The 25,716-nt window shown below is 50.7% G+C and overlaps 2 protein-coding genes across 4 annotated transcripts; both read right to left on the reverse strand.

The window, feature by feature from the left end:
- Positions 1–8,918: 8,918 nt before the first annotated feature.
- LOC128276953 (ADP-ribosylation factor GTPase-activating protein 1) lies at positions 8,919–11,716 on the reverse strand. 3 transcript variants are annotated; one of them, XM_053015420.1, is made up of 6 exons: positions 11,331–11,716; positions 10,688–11,253; positions 10,505–10,619; positions 10,371–10,448; positions 10,113–10,172; positions 8,919–9,972 (listed from the first exon to the last, which is right to left on the reverse strand). In XM_053015420.1, exons 1-6 carry the CDS (start codon positions 11,388–11,390, stop codon positions 9,439–9,441), a joined length of 1,413 nt encoding a protein of 470 aa, XP_052871380.1. In that variant the 5' UTR covers positions 11,391–11,716; the 3' UTR covers positions 8,919–9,438. The 3 variants fall into 3 exon arrangements, with proteins under 3 accessions (XP_052871380.1, XP_052871374.1, XP_052871388.1); XM_053015414.1 differs by having other exon boundaries at positions 10,338–10,448; XM_053015428.1 differs by lacking the exon at positions 10,113–10,172.
- A 187-nt stretch (positions 11,717–11,903) lies between these two features.
- Positions 11,904–25,716, reverse strand: LOC128275151 (uncharacterized). The gene is made up of 7 exons (XM_053013559.1): positions 25,595–25,716; positions 19,256–19,798; positions 18,663–18,857; positions 16,470–17,135; positions 15,223–16,400; positions 14,907–15,171; positions 11,904–14,550 (listed from the first exon to the last, which is right to left on the reverse strand). Exons 1-7 carry the CDS (start codon positions 25,714–25,716, stop codon positions 14,100–14,102), a joined length of 3,420 nt encoding a protein of 1,139 aa, XP_052869519.1. The 3' UTR covers positions 11,904–14,099.

The raw sequence follows: 25,716 nt of genomic DNA on the forward strand, positions 1-25,716 counted from the left end.
GGCTGGCTCGATCACCGGGGGAGCTGAGAACAACGCACGATCGCACCGACTCGCGGAGCGTGTCTAGCATCCGGATGTGCCCGACGCCAAGCTTCAGCTCCAACGCGAGCCACTTCCATGTATGGAGCTGACGAGTTAATTTCAAAACGGATCTAAAACCATCTGTCCCCATGCAAGCTTGTCGCACTGTGTCACGTCGGCGGACGTGCCTGACATACACGTGTAGTCCTTGTCTGCTAGCGTTCAGGCCGAGCCCGCCGAAGAATTCGCCGGTTTAGAGTCCGTTTTTACACACTCGATCCCCAATCACAAGAACTCACCATTTTCGAGCACTGGAACTATTGCACGGGATGAGATGATTTAGCACTGAAACGATCCTCGATGTCGGTTCGATATCTTCATCCGTCCAAAGTCTAAAATATCTGCGACACCGTATTTGCAACACTTCAAACACTTACAGGCAGCAGCATTCGTATACCGGAAGTTCGTTATGTTTTCCGCAGGCGCTTAATCTGTTTAAAACGGAAGCACACGTGTCCTGGAGTCGTGTCCATGAGTACCGTACGGCTTGTCCCGTACCGACACACACGCGCAACTAGATCTCCCGCCGCACGGGATGGGAAGCTCTGAAGAAAACGCTCCAAGACGCGCCAAAATCCACAGCGGACTGAAATGCGCTGCGAATTTCAAAGCTTTATTTATACGTGCCGCGTGGTCCGCGAAGACGACAAGATCGCCGCCGCCGTCGTCGTCGCGATGTCGCCTCAGTCAGCGCGAACATCACAGGAGATGGATGCTGCCCTGCGCCGCGTGGTGTTGAGGGCCGCCATAACCGGGCCCGTTATGCGGTGGAGGGGATACAACATCTTGAAAGCGTTATTTTTTTCGAAAGACGTTGTGTTGAAGAGTTTACGAGGTTTCGCACGAATCCTAAAAAATATTATTAATATTAGTACATTGTGTTCCTCTTAAAATTATTCTACTTTAAAATTTCGGCTTTTTTTCCAATAAGCTCCAACTACCTTGACCGAACCATTTTATGAACAATGCACATTAATAACGGTAGCAACGACTGCTCAAAGATTACTATGATGACTTTAAGCTCGGTGTCATTTCTAAATTTGACAGCTAAGAAAGGCGCTTGGCGGGCGCTTTTTAAAAATAATCCTTTCACTTCAACCCATTGCAAAGTTGACCTACGGAACGAAACACGTAAAACCGGCACGTTCATCACTTTAAAAGTAAATTTAGAATCAACAATTACACTTTAGTCACGCGACATCATTCTTCCATTCGCGATGCGACACTACACCTTCGCGGCGCAACCTCTCAAGCGCGGCGGATGACTTTAGCGTCGGATGCTGGCCGCTTTTTCAAGACCAAACGGAAGTCTTCGGGGCCATAACGATCGGGGTTTGAACGTAGCAGCCCCTGCATGTGTTTGGTGGGCTTTTAATTGGCGGGACACAAAAACTGTCTCGCCGGTCCGTCTCGACTTCCTTCGCGGATTGTGGAGGGTTGAACAGAGGGTACCATCGACCCGATAGACGGGCCCATCCGACACGGGCGTTAACGTGGGCTACGAAGAGGTCAGCAGGTGCGATTGTGTAGGATGAAAAATTAATCGACTGTTTGCCGATGACATTTTAACACTCCACTTCAGATGCTGGTGTCCGAGAGATGATGGATTTGTGCGCAACTTTTTAACAGGGCTACGATTTAATAGTTCGTCGCGTTGACATGGTAAAACGGTAATCGTGTTCTAAATTGTTTTCAATTGCACACATTTCAAACTAACCACCCATCAGGAACTGATTATTAGACACTGATAGTGACACCTATTGCGGGTCTGCAGAGAAACGGTCTTCTTGTTAGCATGCACGTCCTAGCTGCGCCGTAAAACGGAAGGTAATGGACCATTGGAGACGTGACTGTAATTGCATTCTGTTTTATTGGCGTCTAATGGCGCCCGAGATTGTTCGCTTATCTTCACTTTTTTATGGAATGGTCAATTATTTTTCTATTTTAAATTCATAACCTACCCCATCATTCTTCTATAGTATAATTGTATATCTGACCTCGTTGAGCATACCTCGTTTGCCCATCCGTTGCTCACGCGTTGGATTGCCCTGCAGTGTCCATATAGGGTCATCTGGTTTAGCCACCGACAGTGGTATGCGTGAGAAGAGCTGCCGAGCAGCCACCGATCGTAGTCTTTGCGAAATATGTGCCTCATTTCCTTTTCCTTACTAGATCAATCCCACTGTCAGCTACTGGTACACGGGGTCCGTAATATTGGCCATACATGTATCAATTGCTTCGAATATTAATGTCACGGACGAGGACCCGAAAGATGATGATTATCGTCCGACAGTTTTGTGTGTTGTGATTAATTATCAGAAGGACGAGTGATTTCTCCCACTGACCGACGTACATTCATTAATCCTTCGATCCAAACGGCACCATTAGCCATGAACTATCGTGTCCCATCATATAAAAATTGGGGACATATGAAGCTGTGTGCAAAAACATCAAACCCCAATCTGCATCGTTCCGTTTGCCAAATGTCGAAAGTAACACCGAAACCTGCACAAATGTGAGAATCCCCACGCGGTCCGTACTATCGCAGCATAAGCGCCTCTGCGCTTCTGTGGAGATGCACGCACCCCTCATGCATTCGAAGGCGACCTCGAGGAGTCGTCCCGTTGTGACCCAGTCGCGATCGCCAATCGGTGGCGGCGACCAGCACCGATGGCTGCAAAAAACCCGTTCCTGACCACGGCTGACCTGCGACACATCGATCTCCGTGTGTAGGACCGCCACCAGCACGATAACGGCACCATCGACCTATCGACAGCTATCGAGACAGAGAAACCTCAGTCGAGTAACATTTGTGATGATGACACCGAAAAGCGTATCCTTATTATTTGCAGGACGCACGCGCAAATATGCAAAAAGGAGAGCCAAACGCGAACGATCCAAATTCCGTGCGCCAGGTGGCACGAATGTGCGTTTGCAAAACGGCACGAAAAGGAGGACGAAGCACGATAAAACAAAAGCGCGGCCACGAACGAAAACAACACAACCGTGCGGTCAGAGCGGTTTAAAAATTCAAACAAGCTCAACGAACGACCCAGCGACGAACCTTCATTCGCGGCGATACCGGCCTTTATTTAGCGAAACCAATCATGGCGTTCGATATTTGTTTTAAATCGATCGTAAATCAATGGGCCTGTCGTCTGAGACCTGGCAAACACGCGAGCATAACTACGTCGAAGCACTTTTTAAGTGACACATTATTGAATCGGTAGCCCCCTGTTAAAGAGGCGAAACTTTAATTTAGTTTTACCTTCAGCCTCAGTGTGGACCGCGCAGAGTGATTAACGATAAAAAAGAACTGTAAAATATCGCTAAAAATGATCGTCTCCCATACGTGTGCCACCGTCGCCACCGTCGCCGCCGCCTTTGAGCATCTTCGGGGAGACGAGGAGCGACCTTGAAAGTAATGCCCCGCAGCCAGCGGCACTTGTAACAGGACCGGCGTAATTTATGGCCCAACAACTACATCCGAAAAGCGACCCGAAGTGGCTCGGTTGTTATTATAATACAATCAGGGCGGAGCGCAGAGGGCAAAGGCAATGCCACTTATGCCGCGACTGTCGAACCTCGCTTGCCTTCGATTCTGTCGAAAAGTTCAGCCTCCCAAACCGGAATGAAGCGAAAGAGAAAGGGGAGGATGCGACGCCCGATGATCACTTATCGGAAGACCTGCCGCCCTCGGGCGGTACTCTGGCTCGGGAGGTGTCCTTATCAAACAACCATTCGAGCAGCGGACGTAAAGTGCAGCCATCAACTGCATCTGAGTCGCCCGTCCTTTCGCTCGCCAGTCAGAGGGGTCAAAGGGTTCGGCCATCGCATTTCGCGATGCGACGCCCGCCGAAATGGACTGGAACTTTGCCTTTGTTTCCAATCACACTGACCAGGCCAATGGCCTTGAATGTGCCAAGGGTGAGACGATAACCATAAGCACATTATCGTCAGCAATCGTGCCCATGAGAGGTGTTTGTTCGATCGATCTGTTCGGGTCGTCGGTCTGGCTGGGTAAGTTTGGGCGTTTTCCGAAACTAATTTAAACCTCGCGAGTCATCCAACAAGAAACTGCCAGACGTCTGAAAATAAGAAAATAAGAAAACGGTTTAAATATTCGACATCACGGCGAGGGTCGTCTGGGGCTTTCGTTTCGAAAAGGATTTTAAAATAAAAAGACAGTCCATCGGAAGAATCTCCTAAACCGGAATGGATGGAAACTAAAAAGGCGGGCGCTTCTATTCTCGTTCGTGCTATTTCGGACGATTCGGCTTAAATTTGGAACCGATCCGTTGCTTTTTTTCTTCTTTCTGGTCGTTGTGACGAACAAAGATAGCACAAAAGTCGGTCTCGATCGAACGCGCATCCGGTTTGCGACATAAATCGAGAACCAGTTCCTAAAACCAAGCACCCCAGCCCACGATCGGCGATCGGCGAGCTTCCTAGGAAGATGCCAGAGTACGCAGATTGTGATTTTTACGGCATGCGAACGCGCTGGTCGGTTTCGTAAATCCGCAATAAACACGAATTGTCACCCCCCAAGATGAGGATCGTCTCAAGGCGAGCCGATAGAAGTGTAGAAGTCTAAGGGGAAGAAGGAAGAATTGTTAACAGACAAGAATGCAAGGGCAACCCCCGGGAAGATCGGTTCAGAAGGCGCACGGCAACATTGAACTAGATCCCATTGATGACCATTGCCACTCGAACTAGAACGTACTGACACTGAATGGTGGCGCACTGCTGCTGCTGAGATCTGGCCGAGCATATTAAATAATATCATCCTCACCAGCATGGAGCCCGCCGGGGTTTGATTTTGAGCGTTGTTCGACAAGTTTTACGCACTTTGCATTAATTAAGCCAGGTGCTAGGGCTGGTGTCGGATCCGCAACACACGGTGACACTCGTCCCTCAAGGCACACTCGGCTCTAGTAAACATTCATAACTTTACAACCGGATTATTCAAAAGCCGTGGGATTCTGCTTTCAACGGTGATTCTTCCTCTCGCCCAAACCGAACATGCCGTGGGCAAACACGAAGCACCGGTTTGAGCGTATTCCATATCCGACCGTTTTTAAATAAATAAAATATCACTCATCAATTCGCTGTTCGCTTCTGAAATTGGTGGATAAAATAGTATTTAAAAATATGTCGATATCGTTTTATGGAAGACACTTACCCATGACCTTTTCGCGGCAGACGCGCGCCACGACCTTCCAGTGGAATACAATGCACTATCAGATAAATGATGTGCCCCGTGATTTATAACAGCCAGGATCGAGAAGCTGGACCCACATACCGGACGGCACGCAAGATGATGGACGGTTCTGCAAAATAATGGGGAGAAACAATAAACTTAAGCCACAAACCATGCTCTCGGGGGGCCCCCACTTTTAAGCCTAGTTCCCCACAGAAGCGATCCACTTCGGAATGAATCCGATTAATGGTTCCCCCGGCCAATTTGATTATACTTCACCGAAAAGCATCCCACCGGTGTGCCAGGTCCAGGGTGCAAGATAAATTACATTTCAAGCTTATGCTAATCAACAACCGGGTGGCGGGCGAAAGAAACGATTTGTCATCTTTTGGCATCGTGGCCATCAATCCGACCAGAGGGGATGGGATTCACACCTGTTCTACGGCTGCCCGCTCTCTTATAGGATCTTCGGATAATCCCCAGCCGATGGTGATAAACATAATTTAGCCAAACAGATCGAACCCGAGAGGCCGATATATAGTGTCCGGTGATTTGTAAGAACCACTCACCGGACGCTTTTGAAGGAATCTATCGAGCGCAACGTTCACCCCAACGAGCAACGTTCGCGCCGAAGGATTCACACATTTTGGGCAATTATCGACGGTGTCCGCGTCCTTGCGTTAATTGCACGACAACGTTGCACACATCAACCACCCGACAGTGGATTCTCAGCTTGATGTCGCCTCCGGTGGATTGTGCGCCGGGCTCGGCTCGGTGCGCGATAATCGCTGTCCGGCGTCGCGACGCATCTTGAAACTCGAAGCCCTCGGGGGCACATCTCGATAGGTGGACAGGTGCATGGCCCCCACCGTGAGCTTTCGATCGGAAGCAACCGACGGCTGATTAACGATAATTGTCCTCTTCCGAGTTTGGTTCCCAGTTTAGCCTATGTTCGGTAGCCTAGTAAACACATTGGAGGAATACTGTGCAGGCAAAATATGAAAGGAAACTCTGGCTGCTTAGGGTTGCGGTTTGAATTTCCGTGTTAGTGCGACCAGTGTCGCCGGCACCCATTGAATTGGCCTTGGCCTACGGCGGCGGGAGCGCATGTCCGTGTGGACAGATTGTCGCACATTTTCGCATCACCATAAAATCGATGCCGGTGCGGCGAATTAAGCGTGAGATTTCCCTCGAAAGAGACTGTTGACCTTCCGTTGCGGAGAATGTTGGGACACCATTAGGAAGCGCCTAGGAGGACAGGGAAGCAATAGACACTCGTGACACACTCGCCGTACGCGAATTCGATGCAAATGAAGCGTGAATCAAGCAGATGGGCTACTGCGATGCGTGACGCTTTTTTCACCACACTCAGTAGGCTGGCGCCGTGGCTTCGAATTTCTCGCACGCACGCGCGTGCCTTTTCAACTTTCGCAACAATTGGTGCGAACGAGTTTAAAAGACGTAAATTTACAAACCGGGCGTCCTTTTTCTCTTGGACTCGCCCAAAACGTCCAACCTTTATCTTTACAAGAAACACTGCGCGACGCCCGGAGGCCGGAGTGCCATCGTCAACGGGAAACCTTCACGGGGCACGCACGATAACACTTCGGCGAGGCAGACATTGGTGGTAACATCTTTGGTTTTATCATAACTTTAATCATAAATTCCAAACGTCATTTGGTAATTAATTTTACGACTATGTTATTCTAATGAAACATTATCAACCGGCGGCCTTCGAGACGGTCGTTCGACGATAAGCACCGAAAAGGGGCAATCGAGCGTGACATGTTCAATAGCTCGTTGAGATGCGCCGAATAAGTCGCGTAAAGGCGTCCGATAAATTTGTGCATTAAACTTCAAGGGAGACAACATCGGCCTGTTACTTTCGAAACAGTTTCAAGTGCCACAAGATTGCTTCTGAAGGTTTCAGTGATTTTTCGGCGAACTATCGAGCCATCTTCGAACCGTCCACCACCGTCCGGGACTGGGCGATTCATCCACAGTGCTCAACGTTGAGGCATTTCCGACCGAATGTGTCCTTTCAAGTGCGGTGATCTTCAGCGCGTCGCCGGTTGGATCCCTGTTCATAAATTACGAACTTTTATCGCACGGGCCGGCCGATTTCACCATCATCCTCAAGGACTCGGTCAATGGCGGGGACCTTCGAAGACTGATCATTAATAATAATGTAAACTTCCATTACCGCCATAACTTTTGGGCAACAAATTACATTTAAACTCGATCGTCGCCACCGTCGGAGGGGTATGCAATTATTTATTGCCATGGATCGTGTCGAGTATCGTTTTTTTCTTGCAAAAAATAACAAAAAATATTGAGTCTGATTCAAACAATGGCAAGGCATCCGTGTGGCCCATTAGCGCTTTGGGATGATCCGCTACTTATCTTCAAGCTATGCGGCTCAAACAAATTTTATACAACACAAATAAAACGGCAAAAAACCGGCCCGCCCGTCATTAAAACATAACCTTTTAGGAACGAATAAACCTGGGTCGGCTGGGCACTATCTGAGAAGTCGCATAAACACGACGTCGCCGCGCCAACGAACAGCCAAACACGATGGCTCAGTCCGAAGTCCCGTAGCACCACCCTGCTCTAGTATCGCTTTGAGCATCCTCAACGCAAACAAAGAACGGCACACAGCACGTTTAGATGGCCAATAAAACCCGAAACCTGTTCGACGCATAGCCCAGCTTTAACGGCTGCGGGGCCACCCGTTGCTGGAATTTCGACGCGACGATTCGGGCGGCGGCCCGGGCAGACCTTCGGCTCGAAAGGGCAGCGAACGGTGCCGGTCTAACAGCAAACGATGGCTTCCTGAAGAAGAGACTTCCGACCGACCGAGAGGCGGCAGCCGGCGAAAACGATACCACAAGATTAACATGTGTCCATTTGATTTCCCGAATCAAATGGCCACTCCTTCAGTGGTTTATTAGAATTGGGATCCCAGTGCGGAAACGTTCGAGGGCAATAGAACGCTAGTTCCGGGATGGTGACAAACGGTTCGCCAATTCGTCATTGAACCGATCTCGTTGAGTCCATTTATTTGCGACACGTCCCCGGATGGGCTTGGGAGATCAATCTAAACGAGCAGGGTGGATCTACAGGGGCGAAACTTAATTTTCTCACCAGCCGTACCCACGCATTGGTCGGGCTGGGCCGGCCGGTAGGATGGTTCGGTCTGATTGCGTCATTGGCGCATTGAATGGACGGCGTTCGGTGGTCACTGGTCATGAATGCAAACAACCCTCAACCGGTTCGGTTTAGCCCGCCCAGTAGCAGGCTGAATGGCGGGCTCGGGCGGAATGAAATGATGAATTATGGTATGCTGGTGACAGCAGCCTTCACAAACTGTCGGTCGTAATATTCCATCCACGTCCTGGTCGGTCCTGGTGCTCGGTTCAGCAGCACGTTTCCTATGATAAGCATCACACACGGTTTCGGACTTTCAGAGATTCGAAACCTAGAACGATGCTTATCGGGGTGGACAACCACGGGGCACGGATTAACATCCTATTAAAGAAGCAGTGATTCAGCAATCCGGTTAAGAATGTGGGTTCTTTCAAGTTCTACGATTGTCTTCGGATGCAGTTAAAAAGAGGATCGCTTGCGTGGAGCTCTTGTTTGCGATTATAATTAAGATCTTCTTGGTTATACACCTTTCTCCTCGCATAAACATAATCATTTTGCTAAACGACCCCGTGGCATGGAGACAGGACAGGGCCAAGCCAAGCCCACTCCACGCCACTGAGGTCCTTTCACCTACAATATAGAATATGTGTATATAATTACCACTTTTTCTTTAATATTGTGTTGCCTCTTTACTCACTTCTTTTTTATCTCTCTCCAGCTAACCCTTTTTTCGTCTAAGATATATTTTCCTAATTTGCTCTTTAATGCTACCTCCGGCAGATCTGAACAAATGCATTCGGCTCCGAGACGCCCCAGAACCGCACATTTTCATATACTCTCTTATGATACAACAGAGGACACGTGGTCAGAGGATGGGGATTACAATCCGGAGGGAAAACTGGAGCCTAGTAATGGATAATAAGTCATATCTGGCAATTTTCATGGGTTGATTCAATAAAATCCGTCACACAGACTGCACCTTATCAGAGCGATGCACCGTGTTTGGTTTAGTTGTTCAGCATGTTCCACAGATCGTCCTCTGCGTTGTTGTTCGCCTTCTTGGAAGTGCCGCTGGCGCTCTTTGGCGCTCGGTTGCTTTTAATATCAAGGGATGCAAAGTCCTGCTCCACACTGGACTGCGTTTTCGCCTTACCACCACTAGTACGTCGTGAGCCACCGGCCTTTGACTGGCGCTCAACGTTATCGTTCCGTACGTCCACACTGTTAACACCGGCCGATGATGGAGCTGTGGCTTGGGGACCGGTTGACGAGGAGTACGACTCGAAACCGGTCCAACCGTCATCGTCGTCTCCACCGACAGAACCGTTGCTGGAATTCTGATACGATTGTGGCAAGCTGTTGGAATTGTTATCGTCACCGGAGCGCTGCTGCTGGTAACCTTGCCGACCATTCATCATCGGACTGCTGATGCCACTGTCCGCCGAAATGTTGCTGTACTGATCGTTGCTACCCGACGGTGTGCTGTAGCTACCACCGGGTCCACTCAATCCACCCCAACCTTTACGGCTTACCTCGGTTACCTGTGCCATGAAAGGGGAAATGATTTAGTAACTAGTGCCACATCGGCAAGAGAGCCTGAAGAGAGGTTTGTCTATTTGCAAATAACCAAGTTGAAAAATAAAATCTACGCAACTAGCATTCTGAAGCAACAAATACCAACCTTGGACGCCAGGTTTGTCACCTGGGAACCTACACCTTCCAGCAGAGTACCCTCCTTAACCTAAGAGGGAGGGAAGCGCGACACAGCGGGAACCAAAGAATAAAACGGCCATCAAGGAACCAAACATACAAAAAAAAAGTAAAACAAAGAAAATATTGCGTGCCCACGTTAAAAAACGATGAAAGGGATTCAAGATACGAACTAAAAAGTGCATCAGACATCTACCTTCTCCGAAACGGTACCGGAAACTTCTACTACCTTTTGCGAAGCCATACTTCCATACTTGAGGGCATTTTCCTTCGCAACGTTGGCTACCTTCGAGAACACGTTCCAACCCTGGGAGGAAAAAAGATCTTTAGTAGGCGATCACCCGGGGCAACGAGAACACCTACCGTAGCCAGCGATGATTGAACCGAATCGAAGAGCTCGTGTGATTGACTGCGCGGCGGAGGATCCATCGAATAGCCGAAGCCGGAATACTTTCCTCCCTGATTTGGCGGTAAGTTCCTGTGCGGTGACAACAAACAAAAAAGGTCAGCGAACGGTGCTAACACATTCCCGCTATCTGTACGCACTCGGGCCGGGAAGCGTTCTCCTCCTGTTTGCGGCTAAAGAAGTCCTCCTTCTGTGCCTTAAACTCGGGCGTTTGATACTGTTGGTAGCTACCACCGTCCTGATAGTACGACGGCTCACTACCATTTTGGTAGCCGCCTCCCATCGAACCGCTACTTCTGGAATGTGACAGTGAGCTGGACCCGTTGCCGGTGCTCTGGCTATTTGCACCGGAAAAGCCGGCCGCCTTCAAGCGACCCGCAGCGGACCCTTCATCCCACGGTTCGCCCTGCGCCAGTGTGCTGATTTTATCCCGATACAGCGCCGCGGCACGCGTATTGTACTTGCGCTGGATCGGCAGCGTGTCGTCCCAGTCGTCTTGCGAGTCGAAAAACTGTCTTGCCCGCAGATTGCCACCGGCCTTCATCTTTTCCAGCTCGATGTCCTTCCACTTGTCCATCGAAACGGAGCGAACGAACGACAGGTGCACACCGAGTCCACGGTGTTTGCCGGAGCACTCGAGGCAAATCCAGATTCCGTACGTCACCGACACCCATTGGGGGTTGTGTGTTCCACATTCGAAGCATTTCTGCAATACATTTTGAAGCAAAGCGAGGCATACTATGACCATATGGAACGGGGTTGAAGCCAAAAACAATCACTTACATTGTTTCCATCAGATGGCTTCAACTCACTCAGCACCCGACGTGTACGTGGACTGGCCATTGTTGCTACGCGCTACGCGGTGCTCGAAACACTCCGTAACAAGCCTCGATACTACGTTACGATGGAACCAACGTTCGAAATGCACACGATGCACAATCTTGGGTCGCAGGTGAAACTGTGAAACGGGACTCCCACGGTCGGATCCGGATGCAAACACTTTCACCGCAACAAACACCGAGCACAAGAGAAGGTTCCCGTTGCGTGCGAGCACCGCATGTCAGCAAACGGATTCTCGCATTTATCCCGTTGTCTGGTCGGTCGCGGACACGGATTGCAGATTGTTGTGAAGAAAAAATCAATTTTCTACACTTTACTGCTCGCAATTCGCGAACGCTCAAAACCAACACGACGAGGCACGCAATTTCGTAAACGTCAAACGACGTGTCTCGAAACGGTTTGACGTTTCGTTCGTTGCGTCAAACGTCAGTTCGATCCGAATTCAAATTGTTTAAACCCTTACGGCGACAGACTCCATTTTGCGAATAAAACATAATACTTTTTAAGTATGCCAATTTTCCATTTTATTACTTCGACAATCATCGCCTTGCATCGTTTGCACATTCTTAGACCCTTACTTCTTTCCGTTAGCCAGTTGGGCTGACTATACCTTACAAGACTATAGTGGATTTACACGAGGTTTTCATCTGGCGGTACCATTGAACTCTCTACCATTCGTTTGCTTTGCTACGTCCTTCCTGATTTATGCTGTGGTTTTCCTTTTCCCATATATGCTGGTTTTGTATTGAATCACTGCGCGTTGGAGTACACATTTGCACAGACGTTAATAGTGTGGCGTTGGAGAGAGAGAAGAATTTGGATCTATTCTGTTTGTAATTTAGAGAATGCCAGGTCAACAACGATTACTATAGTGCCATTATATCTTTCTCATGCTTCCCGGATAACTTTTTCCAGTACAATATAGTTGGAGTTATAATTTATTTCGCTCAAAGAGACTATACACCCTTCGCTAGGGCAAAAATAAACTAGCTTCTGTTTTTTGTTCGCAACAGTAGAAAAAATACGTAAAAAGTGCCATACAAGCCACGTGCAGACAGGCGCATACATATGAAAACTTTCTACTTTGCCTCTCTCGTATCTTGCCGTTTGTTGCGCCATATTCAGCCCTGGTTGGGTGGCCCCTTTCCGCTTCGTTGGGATGCAATTTACACTAGAAAACCTTCCGAAAAATAATATCTCTCAGGGTATGCACCATTTCTGCTAGGCAAAACGCCCGGTTCATCGATTGCAATTCAGTAACAGCTCCGTATTTTTCAAAATATAATCCATTTGTTTTGCGGACCGCATTTTTTTGAAATTTGACTTGCGTTTATCCAATGGAAGCGACCAAGCGCTCAAGGACCAGGTACCAAAGAGTTTGCTGTGGAGAGTAGACGCTCAAACGCTATCAGCGACATCCGTGGGTCCAGTACACGCGCTTCTCACGCACTGCTCCCGCAGTAAGGCAATTGGTAGCATTCGAGGACTCGCGTAATGTTTGAAATGGAATTAGAAACGTTATCTTAACACATTCTAGCGTAATGTTTATCCCGAATTTAAGGTAAGTGGGTTGAAAAATGAATAGGACATCAATGCACAATAGGAACTGATAAACTCAGACTGCAAAAGTAATTATTGTAGAACATTATGTACACAAGAATGCACAACATTTACCCAAGTTTTGCGTGTTCTTTAGAGGTATTTCATGCATTTACATTGCTGCTACCCAACCGCCCAACCTTTGCGCAATGGGGCACCGATTATCCACAATCTTTCGGGGTCTGTGGGGACCGAACTTACTTGCAAAATAATTAAGCCTACGTTAACAACTAAGTGCGACAGTAGTATCGTCTGTAAAATAGGCCACCATGATTTGTAGGTACGCTCTCGCGCAAGCTTTTCGTACGCGCTCTGTCCGATTGTTGCACCGTGTTCGATTACTGTGTCGATAATAGGTATATATATGCTCTATAGAATACCGCTTATGAACTACGTATTGGAATGACTCCACCGCTGGGACTAATGGGGTTTAAGCGTCCCGTTAGAGTGTGGTACAATCAAACAGGATAAAGCCGCCCGATTAATAGTTATCTCGATTGAATCAGTCTCTCATTCACAATACAGTCGCGCATGCCGACACACAACACACACGTCTCGTTCGCACACACCCAATCACTCGCCCCCGTAAAGTCTATAATATCCTCTCGGCGACGACAACGACACGGACAAGGAATGTCTCGTAATACCTCGCACTTCCTTCCGTTTCCACATCATACAGCAGATCGATGCATTGATTCCTTAATACTAAAGTGACCAACCGGCGAAGGTGAAGCAGCTTGGCAGCTTCACACTTCCAGTCGGCGCATGTACCCGCAAAAGGGAGGCTCTGCTCTGTGCCAGAAGAGGGACGGAACTACAGAAATGGACAATTACATTGCAAACAGAGGCAAATGAGATGAAACAAAGAACAAGCAAATAACAGGACAAAAACAGGGAAAACGCAAAAGGCACCGGTGAAGGCAACTTGAACTAATTTTTCGAAATGTAACAGAACACACAATAGATAAACAGAATCTTTTAACCCCCAAAAAAACACACGTACAACAATAAAAAGACGGCCCGCGACGGTGGAGAATTAGGTAGGCGATTAGAGTCTAACATCTAGAGCATCAAACGCCTAACAAAATGGCATCATCTTGGGTTCGGTTTCCTCTACGCTCGATTACCATTGACGACGTCGGCCACTGGAGCAATGCTCCTTCGAGCTCCTTCTTCGTCGGAACTACTCTCACTCTCACTCGCCCCGTTGTCGTCATCCGTATCCTTTGCCGATGTGGTACTCTTCTGCATGGGCTTCTGTTGCTTCAGCGCATTCCGATCGCTCCGTCGACCCTTCATTACCACGGCGGACGCCAGTTCCGGGTTCGATTCCAGCGTCGACCGTTGACTTGACGGTGCGCGACTATATTCGGAGGTGTTTTCCTCGTCGGAGATCGTCACGTTGGACGGGATCTTGCGGTGCACGATCGGTAGAGAGTGATGGTGATCGCCGTTAGAAGCGGATGCTGGTTGGCTGGGTTGACTCACGCTGACAGCTGACCCGCACGTTGTCGTGCTGGCATGCTTGCACCGGCGGCTCCGCTTGATCGGAAGACGTCCCAAACTGGAAACGACAAAGCACGGGAGAAGAGTTAGATTAACTTCAAGTTGATTGCGGCTCATAAATGTGACCCGGTGTTACTAAGACGGGGAGAGGTCGTAAAGGGCCACGTAATCTGCCGGTTATTTAACCACTCGCCTACAAGTAGCGGAAACATCACGAGATTCCAACGTAATGATTCGTCACATGTGGCGGCCTTTGATAAGAAGTGGACACCGGTGTGGTATCGAACACAACCAAGTTAAATCTCCAGCAAAAACAGCAACCATCATCAGAACAACCGTTAAAACAAGCACGGGGCAGCCCCTCGTTATCGTGTCATCTTATCATGGCCTAACGTTATGACTCATTTTGCTCACCTTTTGCGACGGAGCGCATAGTTGAACAGCTCCTCGACGGGCTCTTCGCCTTCCTCGTCGGTCCAACTGTCCGTACACCGCTCGTCCTGATGCTCCGTCTGAAGCCTCCGCTCGACACGGCCGGTCTCGTCGCTTCCTTTAGCAGCACCACCCGGTGTGGCCAGTGGCCCACTGTACAGGTACGCCCCGACACCTCCGCCTCCCGACACCTTCAAGTTGCCTCCCGCAGCCGGATGTTTCATGAGAATTGTGGAACCTTCAACGGTTTGCTGCTGCTGCTGCTGCTGCTGCTTCGTCACGCCAGTTCCGGAGCCAAGCCTCTGCTGTTGGCACCGGTACACGATCACGTTGTTGTCGTTGAGCAGGTTCCCGTATGCCATCACCGCCGCTGCGCTCTGTAGCCGCTCCGTCATGATGTTCACCTTCCGATCGAGCGTATCGATCTTATCGTCGTCGCTGCAAGCACGATCGAGCCGCTCGTTGCTGTTCATCGCGTCCATGATCGGATCCGGGCTGGAACACTCACGCTCCCCGTCGTCCTCGTACTCCTCGACGTCACCGTCCGCTTCCTCTTCCTGCAGATTGCCGTGCTGCTGCTGCTGCTGCTGTTGCTGCAATCGCCGTCCGTAGCGATGGTGCTCGCTGGTTCCACCGCTGGTCGTCATCATGTCGCTACTGCGGCTGTTCGTCATCGTCGATATCGAGATCGAGTTGCCGTTCTCCTCGTCCTCAGGCACTTCCCCGTCGTCCTCCGACTGTGGCTTACTGCTGCACCGGTAAACACTGCTAAGCTGCTCGTCCACCGCCGATCCATCCTCCCGACACGACGACGGCGGTGCCGCTTCGCTTCTCGCCTCCTCCTCTACCTCACGTAAACTCGTCGACATGCGCTTCGTCGCCACGGCCGGGCTCGGACTCGCATCCGTCTCGCTAATGTCCATGGCATCCGTTTGCGTTTCCATGTCGACGAGCTTGACGTGGCGCGTTTCCGGTTCACTCTGTACCCGCCGGTCCCGGCTGGGGCTGGCTTTCGGTGAGTTGATGAACGTCCCGGAACCGACCCTCCGGTGGTTTCGGAGCTTTTTTGTCCTTCCCGAAGCCGTCGTAGTCAGTGTTACCGGAAGCCCACCCCCGGAACTGGTGTTGGTGAGGGGCTGTGAGACTGTTGCCGCCGTTGCACCGCTCGTTACGGCCGTTGCGCTGGTGGCTAGCGGGGCCAGTGTGCTGTAGGGGGGCGGTGGAGCCACCACCACCGACTTGGCACCCTGTGGGCCGGAAGGATTCAGCTGAGCGTACAGGGTGGCCCGTGACGTGACCACCACCGGGTAGCCGGTGGGAGCCGTTGGGCTAGGTGTCGTGGACTCGCCGCACCCACGGGGCAGGGCAGCCGCCATGGAAGGAAAGCTAAACGGGGTCCGTTTGCGGCCGGCTTTGTCCGAGCCACGCTTAAGAAGGTTACATTTGCGCGCTTTGTACGGTAAGTGCTTTTCACGTCTGGAAGGGAAGAAAACAAGATGAGTGAGCAACGTATTACCATGGCAACCAACCGGCCGCAAATCTTACTCGGCAATGTCACGCTCCTTCTGCTCTAGCTGAAGGTAGTAGGCGCTGAGCTGCAGGTACAGGGTGTTGGTTCGCTCCAACCGCCGTTCGTACATCAGGCGAATGTCCTGCGCGTGCTTCCACTCGTCCTTGCGCTTCTGTATCAGATCCTGTTCGTACTTCTGGATGTTCATCCCATTGCTGGTCAGCTTGGTCATGTGGCTACGAATCTCTTCGCGCCACGACTTTTGCGTCTCGTAATACCCGGCGAGCTGCTCCTTGGCACAGGCCTGCAGCAGTTCGCGGCCCGCAATGTCCAGATGCTGGAGAATGATTTTAAACGATGGCCGGTTGCGTGGTTTCGCGCTCCAGCACTGTTTAATGAGCAGCTTGAACCCATCCGGGCAGGAGCTCGGTATGAGCAGGTAGAGCGAGTTGTTGCCCACCCCGAAGATGATCTGCGACGAGTCAACGTTCTTGTACGGCACCTCGCCGGTCAGCAGCTCCCACAGTACAACGCCGTACGACCAGATGTCCACCTTCTCGTTGCACGGCTCGTTACGGATCACTTCCGGCGCCATCCAGGCAACGGTCCCCGCAAAGCTCATCTTGGTGCTGATCTCGTTCCACTCGCGCGACGTACCAAAGTCACTGATTTTGATTACATCATTGTCGCCGATCAGGATGCTGAGTTGGGGGGGATGATAAAAGCAAAACATAAATCATACGGTCGAAAAGTCCTCGGTCCTCGGTATCCATTACGTCACCGTTTCCGGGCATTGCATAAGAGAGAGCGCGCCCAGTGAGCCAATCTATGACGTACAACTGGAACGCTCTGGAAAATAGAAAGCATCCGGTTGCTCCTCCGTTTGGTCACAACACGCGACCACCGCTTCGAGGACCCTCTGGCGCATGCGTTTGTTTTCGTTGCCGATAAATAGAAACCCGCCAACGAGTGTGGCCGTCGTCGCTAGTGACCTTTCGTTTCGTCAAATGGTGTCTTTTTCTTTCCCACAACGCACCGTTTCTTCACGCATCATGATGCGGTACCGCGTTTTCCATTCCGGGTTCGCCAAAATGGTTGGGTTTTCCCAGCCCAAACCGGGGGGGTAAAGAGAATGCCGTACCGTACACATCACACATACACGCTGTGGGCCCATCATTTGTGACGTCGTTCGCTATGCGGTTGGCTATCATATTTCGCAGACCGGCTCGCCGCACTGTCGAAGGTCACTTAGATGGTTGTTGTGGCGGTGGTTTGGTATCGACAGTTGTTGGAAACAGAAAGTAACCACTAATCGGACGGACAGATTCGTGGCGCAATACAGAAACCCCTCTCCCAAACTGGGTGAACGGCAATCGAAATAAATTATCTACCAAAAATGTCCCCACAAGCATCGGGAGGTATCGAAACTTCACCACATCCAATGCGTTGCTAAGTTTTGTTGGCTGCCATCGGCGCCATATTTTCTGCGGTTTCAACACCCTAAGCCTACTTGGACGCCAATCGATACACACTTCAGAACGTGTACCAGAAACTTCTTTCGCATTGCCTATGGAAACTTCTTCTGTCCCGCAACAAGAAAGCCAAGTCGTTTCGCCCTCTCTGTGACAAAATGAATCTGTCACACGGATCAATTCACAGCCGAGCGAAGGAAAACTAACTTTCTTTCGCAGCCCCGTAAAAGGCGGTGGAAAATAAAAATTAACTAGTTTTGCACGGCTCTCTCTAACACACACACGCACACACGCTAACGAGTGCGTCATGCTTCAGATCCGTGCCGTGTTAAAATTCATTCCGGGTTTGCGCGCGTTACGTTAAGCCCGTAAAACAATCCACTTTTTTATGTCTTCACCGGCGATCCGGCGCACTCTCTGATGGAGGTGATTTTTTGTTTTGTAAAACATAAAAACAACCAGAGGCTGACAAGTGAAAGACACCCGCAATCGTGGCCGTGGTCGTGGACTTTCGAAAAACTAGTTCGAAAACTGAGTCTTTGGATCTTCATAAGTTAGTTGTGATTCGGGTATCCCATTATTTATCTTTACAGTGCAGTGTTTGCGCAAAATTGAGCGCTACGCTAATGAGATCACATTCTCCGGGGCTTGCTATCAGCGGGACTTTGTGAACAACACGGCCAGACTAATGGCCAGACTGTTGTTTTGTTTGCCCTGATGTGATAAGCGGTTTTTCCCCTTCACTTATCGACTTACTTGGGACTTTTGAGGTCACGATGGATGATCTTGTGAGAGTGCAGATACTGCATACCGAGGGCGATCTGGTGTGACCAGGAGACGAGCTGCTGGGGCGATATGATACCGCCGTGGTCCTGTAGCTTCTTGTGGAGGGGCCCGTGCGGACAGAACTCCATGATGATGCAGAACGCTGGCGCCTGAGTGCAGACCCCTCTGTGGAAGAGAACAGAAGAAAAAATGGAACGTCAGACCATGGCCACCGAAGTCACAATCCAATCCAATCCAGGCCAATCCGTACATATATGGGGTGCAGAAGTAAATGGGGACGACATTAGAGCGAATCCAGGTGCATATGGGACCGGCCGCCAGGGAGTCACGCGATTGACAGGACTATAATTCATACACGGGCCCCGCGGCGCACCTTGATATGCCCTGACCCCGAGGGGATTCCGTGGAAAACGCAAACTTCCTTCAGCGATATAAATAGCTCGAAGGGTGAAAACTAATACTTGCTTCCCTCTGTTCCTGGCTCCTCCTGGCACGTGACTGCTAAAATGCACGCGATGGACCAAAGAGACAGGAGGCCAAACAGGGCTTCGCCCGATACTTACTTGAACTTGACGATGTTCTCGTGGTCCAGCTTTCGCAGGTGCTTGATGTCGGTTTCCTTCGCCTCGCGCACCTTCTTCACGGCGACCAGCTCGTTGCGAAGCTTGCCACAGAAAACGGCACCCTGAGCGCCACTGCCCAGCCAAACCATATCCGAGATCGTCTCGTACGGGATCTCCCAGTCCTCAGTCTGTTTGTTCTTCATCTCCATGATGTGGCTCTTGCCGATCAGCGACAGTACGGGCCGCATGCAACCAAACAGCCCGTCCATCCAGCCGCTCATCGGGGCCGGTTTGTTGGGCATGCCGACGCCAACCCCGACGCCCATTCCGACGCCAACACCAGGCCCTTCGCCGGCGCCGACCGGTATCTGGGGCCACCCGTTGCCGCCACACATCGCCACGTGATGGTGGGCCACCATGTCCGGACTGCTGTCCGTGTTGGGCCCGTAGTCGCCACCGTAGATTAGCTGCGGATACGGTGGCGCCGATTGCTGTTCCTTCCGCAGTCCCAGATGGTCCAGCTCCTCCTGGATTGACATCATACTGAAACGAGAGACCAAGAAAAAACATTGTCAGAATGCCGTGTGCCGGTGCAGAAGTCGAATCAGACCAGGAAGCACCAGCGTTTGTTTAGCCCACCAACTTTATCTTATCGCCGGCCAAGGTGTGTGTAGCACAAATCGTAACAAAAGTATAGTTTGGCCATCCAAGCCACGAGAAAGGTCACCAGAAGGATTGGGAAATCCGGTGTGAAACCCTTCGTCGCCGAATGTCACCGGGGTAGGTGGGCCCAGGGTGAAGGTTAGTCCGCAGGTGTCACCGTTGGGTGTTTGCTAAATTCGTCTCAAACGTCGGCTTCTTTGTTTGACCCACCCCGGGAACTGGAAAAAGGCCATAACCAGCTTATCTCAGCAATAGTACACCGTCATCGTGAGGGGTGGCGTGGTCGGAATTTCATCATGCGGTTAAAAATAGTTAGCTGTTGGCCACTTTCTATCGCATTTATCGGCATTAGCATACAACATTGCAAAAGCCCATAAAAGTAACTCTCTCTCTCTTAACAGTGCTTAACGTAAACTTAACACCCTCCAAGTCGCTGTTCGGTACCCGGAGAGTTTTGGGGCCACCGCCAATGAATGGCGTCTTTGCTTTTGCGTCGCCCTCACGCGCTTGCTTCAATATTTGCACCAAATCGACACACCGCGCGCCGTTTCGCGCTCGGTTGGCTCGGCTCGGGTGACCGCTTTATCTTATCAGCTTCGACTTCGACGGCGTTGGCAATGATGGTGTGTGGCCACACAATAATAGTGCAACATGCCACCACCATCAACATCAGCTGTGCCGCCCGTGGCGGCGTGGCGGAGCAGGTTGCCGGTCTCCGGAGATGGAACTCCGTGTCACCGTTTCATTTATGGATACCTCTCCAGCGGCAGATTTTCCGTAGTTTCCGAAAAAAATCTGGGTTATAGACTCGGGCGTCTGGGGCGGTGCTGGGTTTACACAAATGCCACAGAAACATCCGCCGAGGCGCAGTTCCCCGCAGAAGGAGGCCGAAAGCGGCGACAAAACATGCTTCCAGACGCACGCGAAAGTTGAACAGAAAAAAAGGGGAAACACATCTGCATTGGGTGGGTGAGATAAACAACGCACGTCAAACAAAAAGGTGTCGCGTGTTCCACTTCTGCGGCCCCCGAAATTCGGTGCCCCCCCGCGGAAGGTGTGTTCCACGTTTCCGCCACCCTTTTTCCCACGTCGACAACAGGAATGTACATGATCCGATCCGAGAGCCGAACGCAAGATGGCGGTGGTCGGCTGGTGACCTAATCTTAATAGCGGGTGCTGCGCGGGTGGATACTGCTGTGTGTTATCGCCAATGAGTCCCAGGCGAGGGTTAACCGCTTGGTGGACACAATCAATTCAATGATTGCCGTAGCTGCCCATTACATGTCCGTAAATCGCGTATTCCTTGCTCCACAGCTTGCTCCGTATCGTCGTGTGAAGCCGTCTAGTGAGCTTTGCTAAAAAAACGATACCGAACGTTAGGGTTTGCGTCATCAACCCGCCTATTTCCGCCGCTTAACGGAGCGAGAATAGCCACCACACTTGAGACGCACGACACACGCAGCGAAGCCCGGAACTCACCGACGGACAGTTCTTTAAGTTTTTGCCATTTTGTTGTCACACACATTTAATTAGGTTTTGATAATTAAGCAGCTTCATCAAAGAATCATTAAAAACGGGAGGCAAGGCAGGCACAAGAACATGAAACAAGGCTCGGGTTGACGTTTCTATCTGCACACAGCAATCAAGTCAACATAGGGGTACCCATCAAAGGAGCCACTGCAACACCGTTTATGGCAGGCAGAGCGACGCAAGAATCTCACGTAGGTTGCTATCTGGCGACGATCGTGCCCCGCCGTCCGCCGTCACCAAGCCTACTTCTCGCTTGTCGCGGCATTGAACACGCATACTGTTACCGTGTGCCAGACGGTGCGGCAAATAAGGTCCGAGATCGAAGATTTTAGCCGCTTTGAAGTTCCCGGCTGTTCGGTTGGCTGGCTCTCACAGAAAGAAGTCAGAAGGAATTCGGCAACAATAAGCACGCACACTTTTCACAGTTTCACGTAACTCGATCTATGAATAAAACGGCACAGACTAACGTTTTAGAATCTGGCTTATTTTCCAAAATCTACTGTAAAATGATGAAGTCATTTAACATTCCAATAGGTCTTGTCATGATGGCGCACACTGTACGCTTCGTTGACAGTTTTACCTTGTTGCCAGAATTCAATATCGGGTATCGGAACTTTCTTGCCACACTCTGTGTACAAACGTGATCCTCGCCTCCCGGTGCGCTGATCAACATAAAGAGAGAGAGAGGGCAGTGCGCCCGCGGGACATCACCGCGGATTTGAACGTTTGCTAGATTAACGACTGCCCTGCCTGGATCGTTGACATCGGATTTTACTTTTGTTTGTATTCTACGCCATTTTGCTCGCGCGATAGACACGGCCGGGAGAGACCCGCGCGCTTCGGTCCATCATGCTCCCCCCCACCAATCATCATCATCATGCTAATCGTTCTTTGTTTGAAGCGCACGCAAGAAAAAGGAAACTTTACGCGCTGCGCAGTACACGCCACAGCCAGGTCTCGGTCATTGCCAACAACCCGGGCCGCAACCCCTCCCCACCACCCCTCTGGAGCTCTGGTTCTCAGGTTCTCAGGCGAACCGATCGTACTAACGAACCAAAAAGCTGCTCCAAAGGGGGGTTTCGTTAGACGATCGTGCGCGAACAACGATTGCGAAAAAGTGAGAAAACCCCAAAAGTGCCGTTAGTTTCACAAAAGGTGTGAAACACTATCCTCAGCCGAGCTTGGCAGTTTGTGTGTCGCGCGCACCTTAATTTCGGGTCGCGGACGAACCTAGAAAAACCTCGTTCCGCTCCGGTTTTCTCCGGTCTACGAAAACGGCTCCGATTTCTGCTGCCGATGCACTTGACCTCGGCTCGGCTCCGTCGTTTGCTGATTGTGTGGCACCACGACGTGCTGTCGGTGTGGTTGTGACACGTGCGGTCACAGCCCGGAAAATGAGACGCATTTTCAAGCCCTTTTCTTCTTCTGTCTTGTGTCTTGAACTCCGCGTCCAATCGGGTGATAAATCGGCCGTGGCAACGCTCAATATTTTTTGTAATGGGCCCCCCCTCTAGGTCAGTTACTGAGCATGATAATGAAGCAAACGCTTTTATTATAACTCGAGCCATAAAAGGCGAACATTAGGTAAGAAGAAAAACGTGACGCAAAGATTCTCGCATTGTGACACCGAACAAGGTTCCACGGCCCGAAACGCGGGGAATCGATGCGCGAAGGTGTTGTTCGCTTAATCCGATTAGGACGTTACGGACGGACGGCGGCTTAGCGCATCGAAGGGACTGGCCTCCGCCGAGAAAGAAAGTACTGGGCCCGGGCAGGCTAGTGATGATAACGTTCTCCGGGGTAACGTTCCTTATCAGTCGGAAGCACACATCCGCCAGCCTCAAATCGACCCGACACTGAAGGATGAACTTTGAGTGACGTTTGATCTACTTCTTTCACCGACCGACACAACACGATCGGAATGCCGCAACATGTCTGCCATTTTGTCGAAAGATCGTTGATCGCTCCAAGGCAACAACCCCCAAACGATCGCTGGGGCACACTGGCGTGTTAGAACGTAAATTGTGTCAACACACCGGAACCGACTGAATAGAAGAATAACAAAATAGTGTAGTCGATTGGACAATTACCCTCTGGCAAAAAAAAGGTGACAAGGGCAAACGTGGTAAATAAAACTATGCTCAAAACCGTAGAGTAGAGGAGTTAATAGTATAGGAAAGACGCAAATGACGCCTGGCTGACCGGCTGAGCCAGGCGCGTAATTTAAACCGGTGACTGGTGACTTAATACCAAACGATCAGCGGAAGTCGCTTATCGATTCATTTGCATTTTATAGGCCAATTGCACGATCACTCTGGAAGTGTTGAGGATGCTGTCGTATATCGTCGATCGACATCCCAGTGGATTGCACCGGAAATCAGACTAAAGCTTCTAACCATTCACCCAGCAGCAACGGAATATCCATTCACGGGCTGTGCGCATTTAGTAACACACTTCAGGCCCACCCGGCCACGGCCACCGCGCACGTGGGAATCGGCACGACCGACGTCTCACAACCCACGACTCTTGGCGCAGTCGTGGGGCGACTGCAGACAACTTTATGGACGTGACTTACGGCTGTACACGGTGGACCATGGGTTTCCGGCCACCGCAGGCGTTTGTTTTCGTCTTTTCACGGATCGGATTGCATACGCTCATTAGTTAGGAGCATTGGGAGCACCAGGCCACATTATACGAACCCCTGTTTCACGATGACATTCTCGAGAGCTGGCTTATCGGGGGGATCCCCACCGTTGCGATCGAAGAACGAGCCGCGGAAGACCATCGTGTCTCCGCCGCCAGGGTCGCCGTTGTTGCTTTTCGGTGGCTGTTGATCGATCAACTTGGACGTCGGACGACCCGTTTCGGCCGTGTCTGTCTGTCTGGGCGGGGAACGCGAGACCGTCTCGCTTCACGCAAATGCGCGATATCTGCGCGCACAAGTGGGCCGCACACGCACACGATTTGGCTGCGGTCGTGATATTTATGATTATCTATATTAATTTGATAAGCGCTTTATCAGCGGGCGGTGCACACACACGGTGTGCACAAATCTTCCCGTTTCTCAGAACGCTCTAACTGTTCTCCAAAACGCGATAACGGGCGATTAGCGCTCGGCCCATCAATAGCTATTGGTGTTGCAACGCTCGCTTTGACCACCTTGATTTGTTTGTGAGCCCTTCTTTTTCGATCATTACCACTTTTCTGTTAACTTTTCGACAACTTTCAAACTCAACGTTTTTACAACGTTCTGTTTACGCTTCGCAGCTTCCCAAGACGCGTTCGCACTCACACACCAGCAGGCGGCGCCTACTACACAGGGCTTCTCGTTTCTCTACTCAAGGCTTTCGTGGCACACACCAGCAAAGGTCACCGCGTAGCATAGAGCCAAAAGCAGCCTGTCCAAAGTAGGCCACACTTGGTGCGGTTCGCAAAACAACACACGGATCTATCGCGATCGCTGTCAATCATCCGATCCCGGGAGCTCTCTTCTCTCGCTCTCGCACAGGACACTTGGCAGGTATTCAGAATCACATTTAAAAACGCTTGAAACACTTCAGGATACCTTTGCCAGTCTCCCGACGAATCGAACCGATCACCGAGATGCGCAGGTGGATCGTCTGATCACTGTTTGGCACACATACACAACCACACCAATGGGTGGTGCACAGAACAACAATGCTTCGTGCGTCTGAAACCAACCGAGAAGGCCTTGAGAAAACCCACTCTCGTCAAGGGTAATTGGCGACACACAGCAGCGCGGCGGACAACAAAGGCTGTCGGTGAAAGTCGGCGCACAGGCGACAATACAAAACTCGGAAACGCGCGATCGATCGGACTGAGTATCTCTGACGTTACGAGCGACTTCTGCGGAACTGACTCGCACTCCCGCGAGCTACTAAGCGCGGAGCAAAACCCTTTGCTCCGTGAATTGAGCTGTGAGAGCACATGAGAAACCGCGAGAGTGCGAGCAAAACTGACAGCATGATAGAGAGACTGACGCGTCGAAGGCTTAAGCCGAGCTGTCAGACAGCCCACAGCTTTTGTGTTTTTTTGCTTACAGAGAACATTCGCGATTCGCGAATACGTAAATGATTGTTGGGTTCGATTAATAATTTCCTGACTTTCAGCTCCGCTAATTCTTACCTTTTCCTGAGATGGTGGTCCGGTTGATCGGTGGCCAAGTTCTGCAGTGAGGTGCTCCGCTTCTGGTAGTCCTCGAGATGCGCCTGGCTCGAGGTAGCTCTAGTTTCACCCGTATGCTCCAT

Source organism: Anopheles cruzii, chromosome 2, assembly GCF_943734635.1.
Source record: "Anopheles cruzii chromosome 2, idAnoCruzAS_RS32_06, whole genome shotgun sequence".
In the NCBI taxonomy this organism is placed as follows: Eukaryota; Metazoa; Arthropoda; class Insecta; order Diptera; family Culicidae; genus Anopheles; species Anopheles cruzii.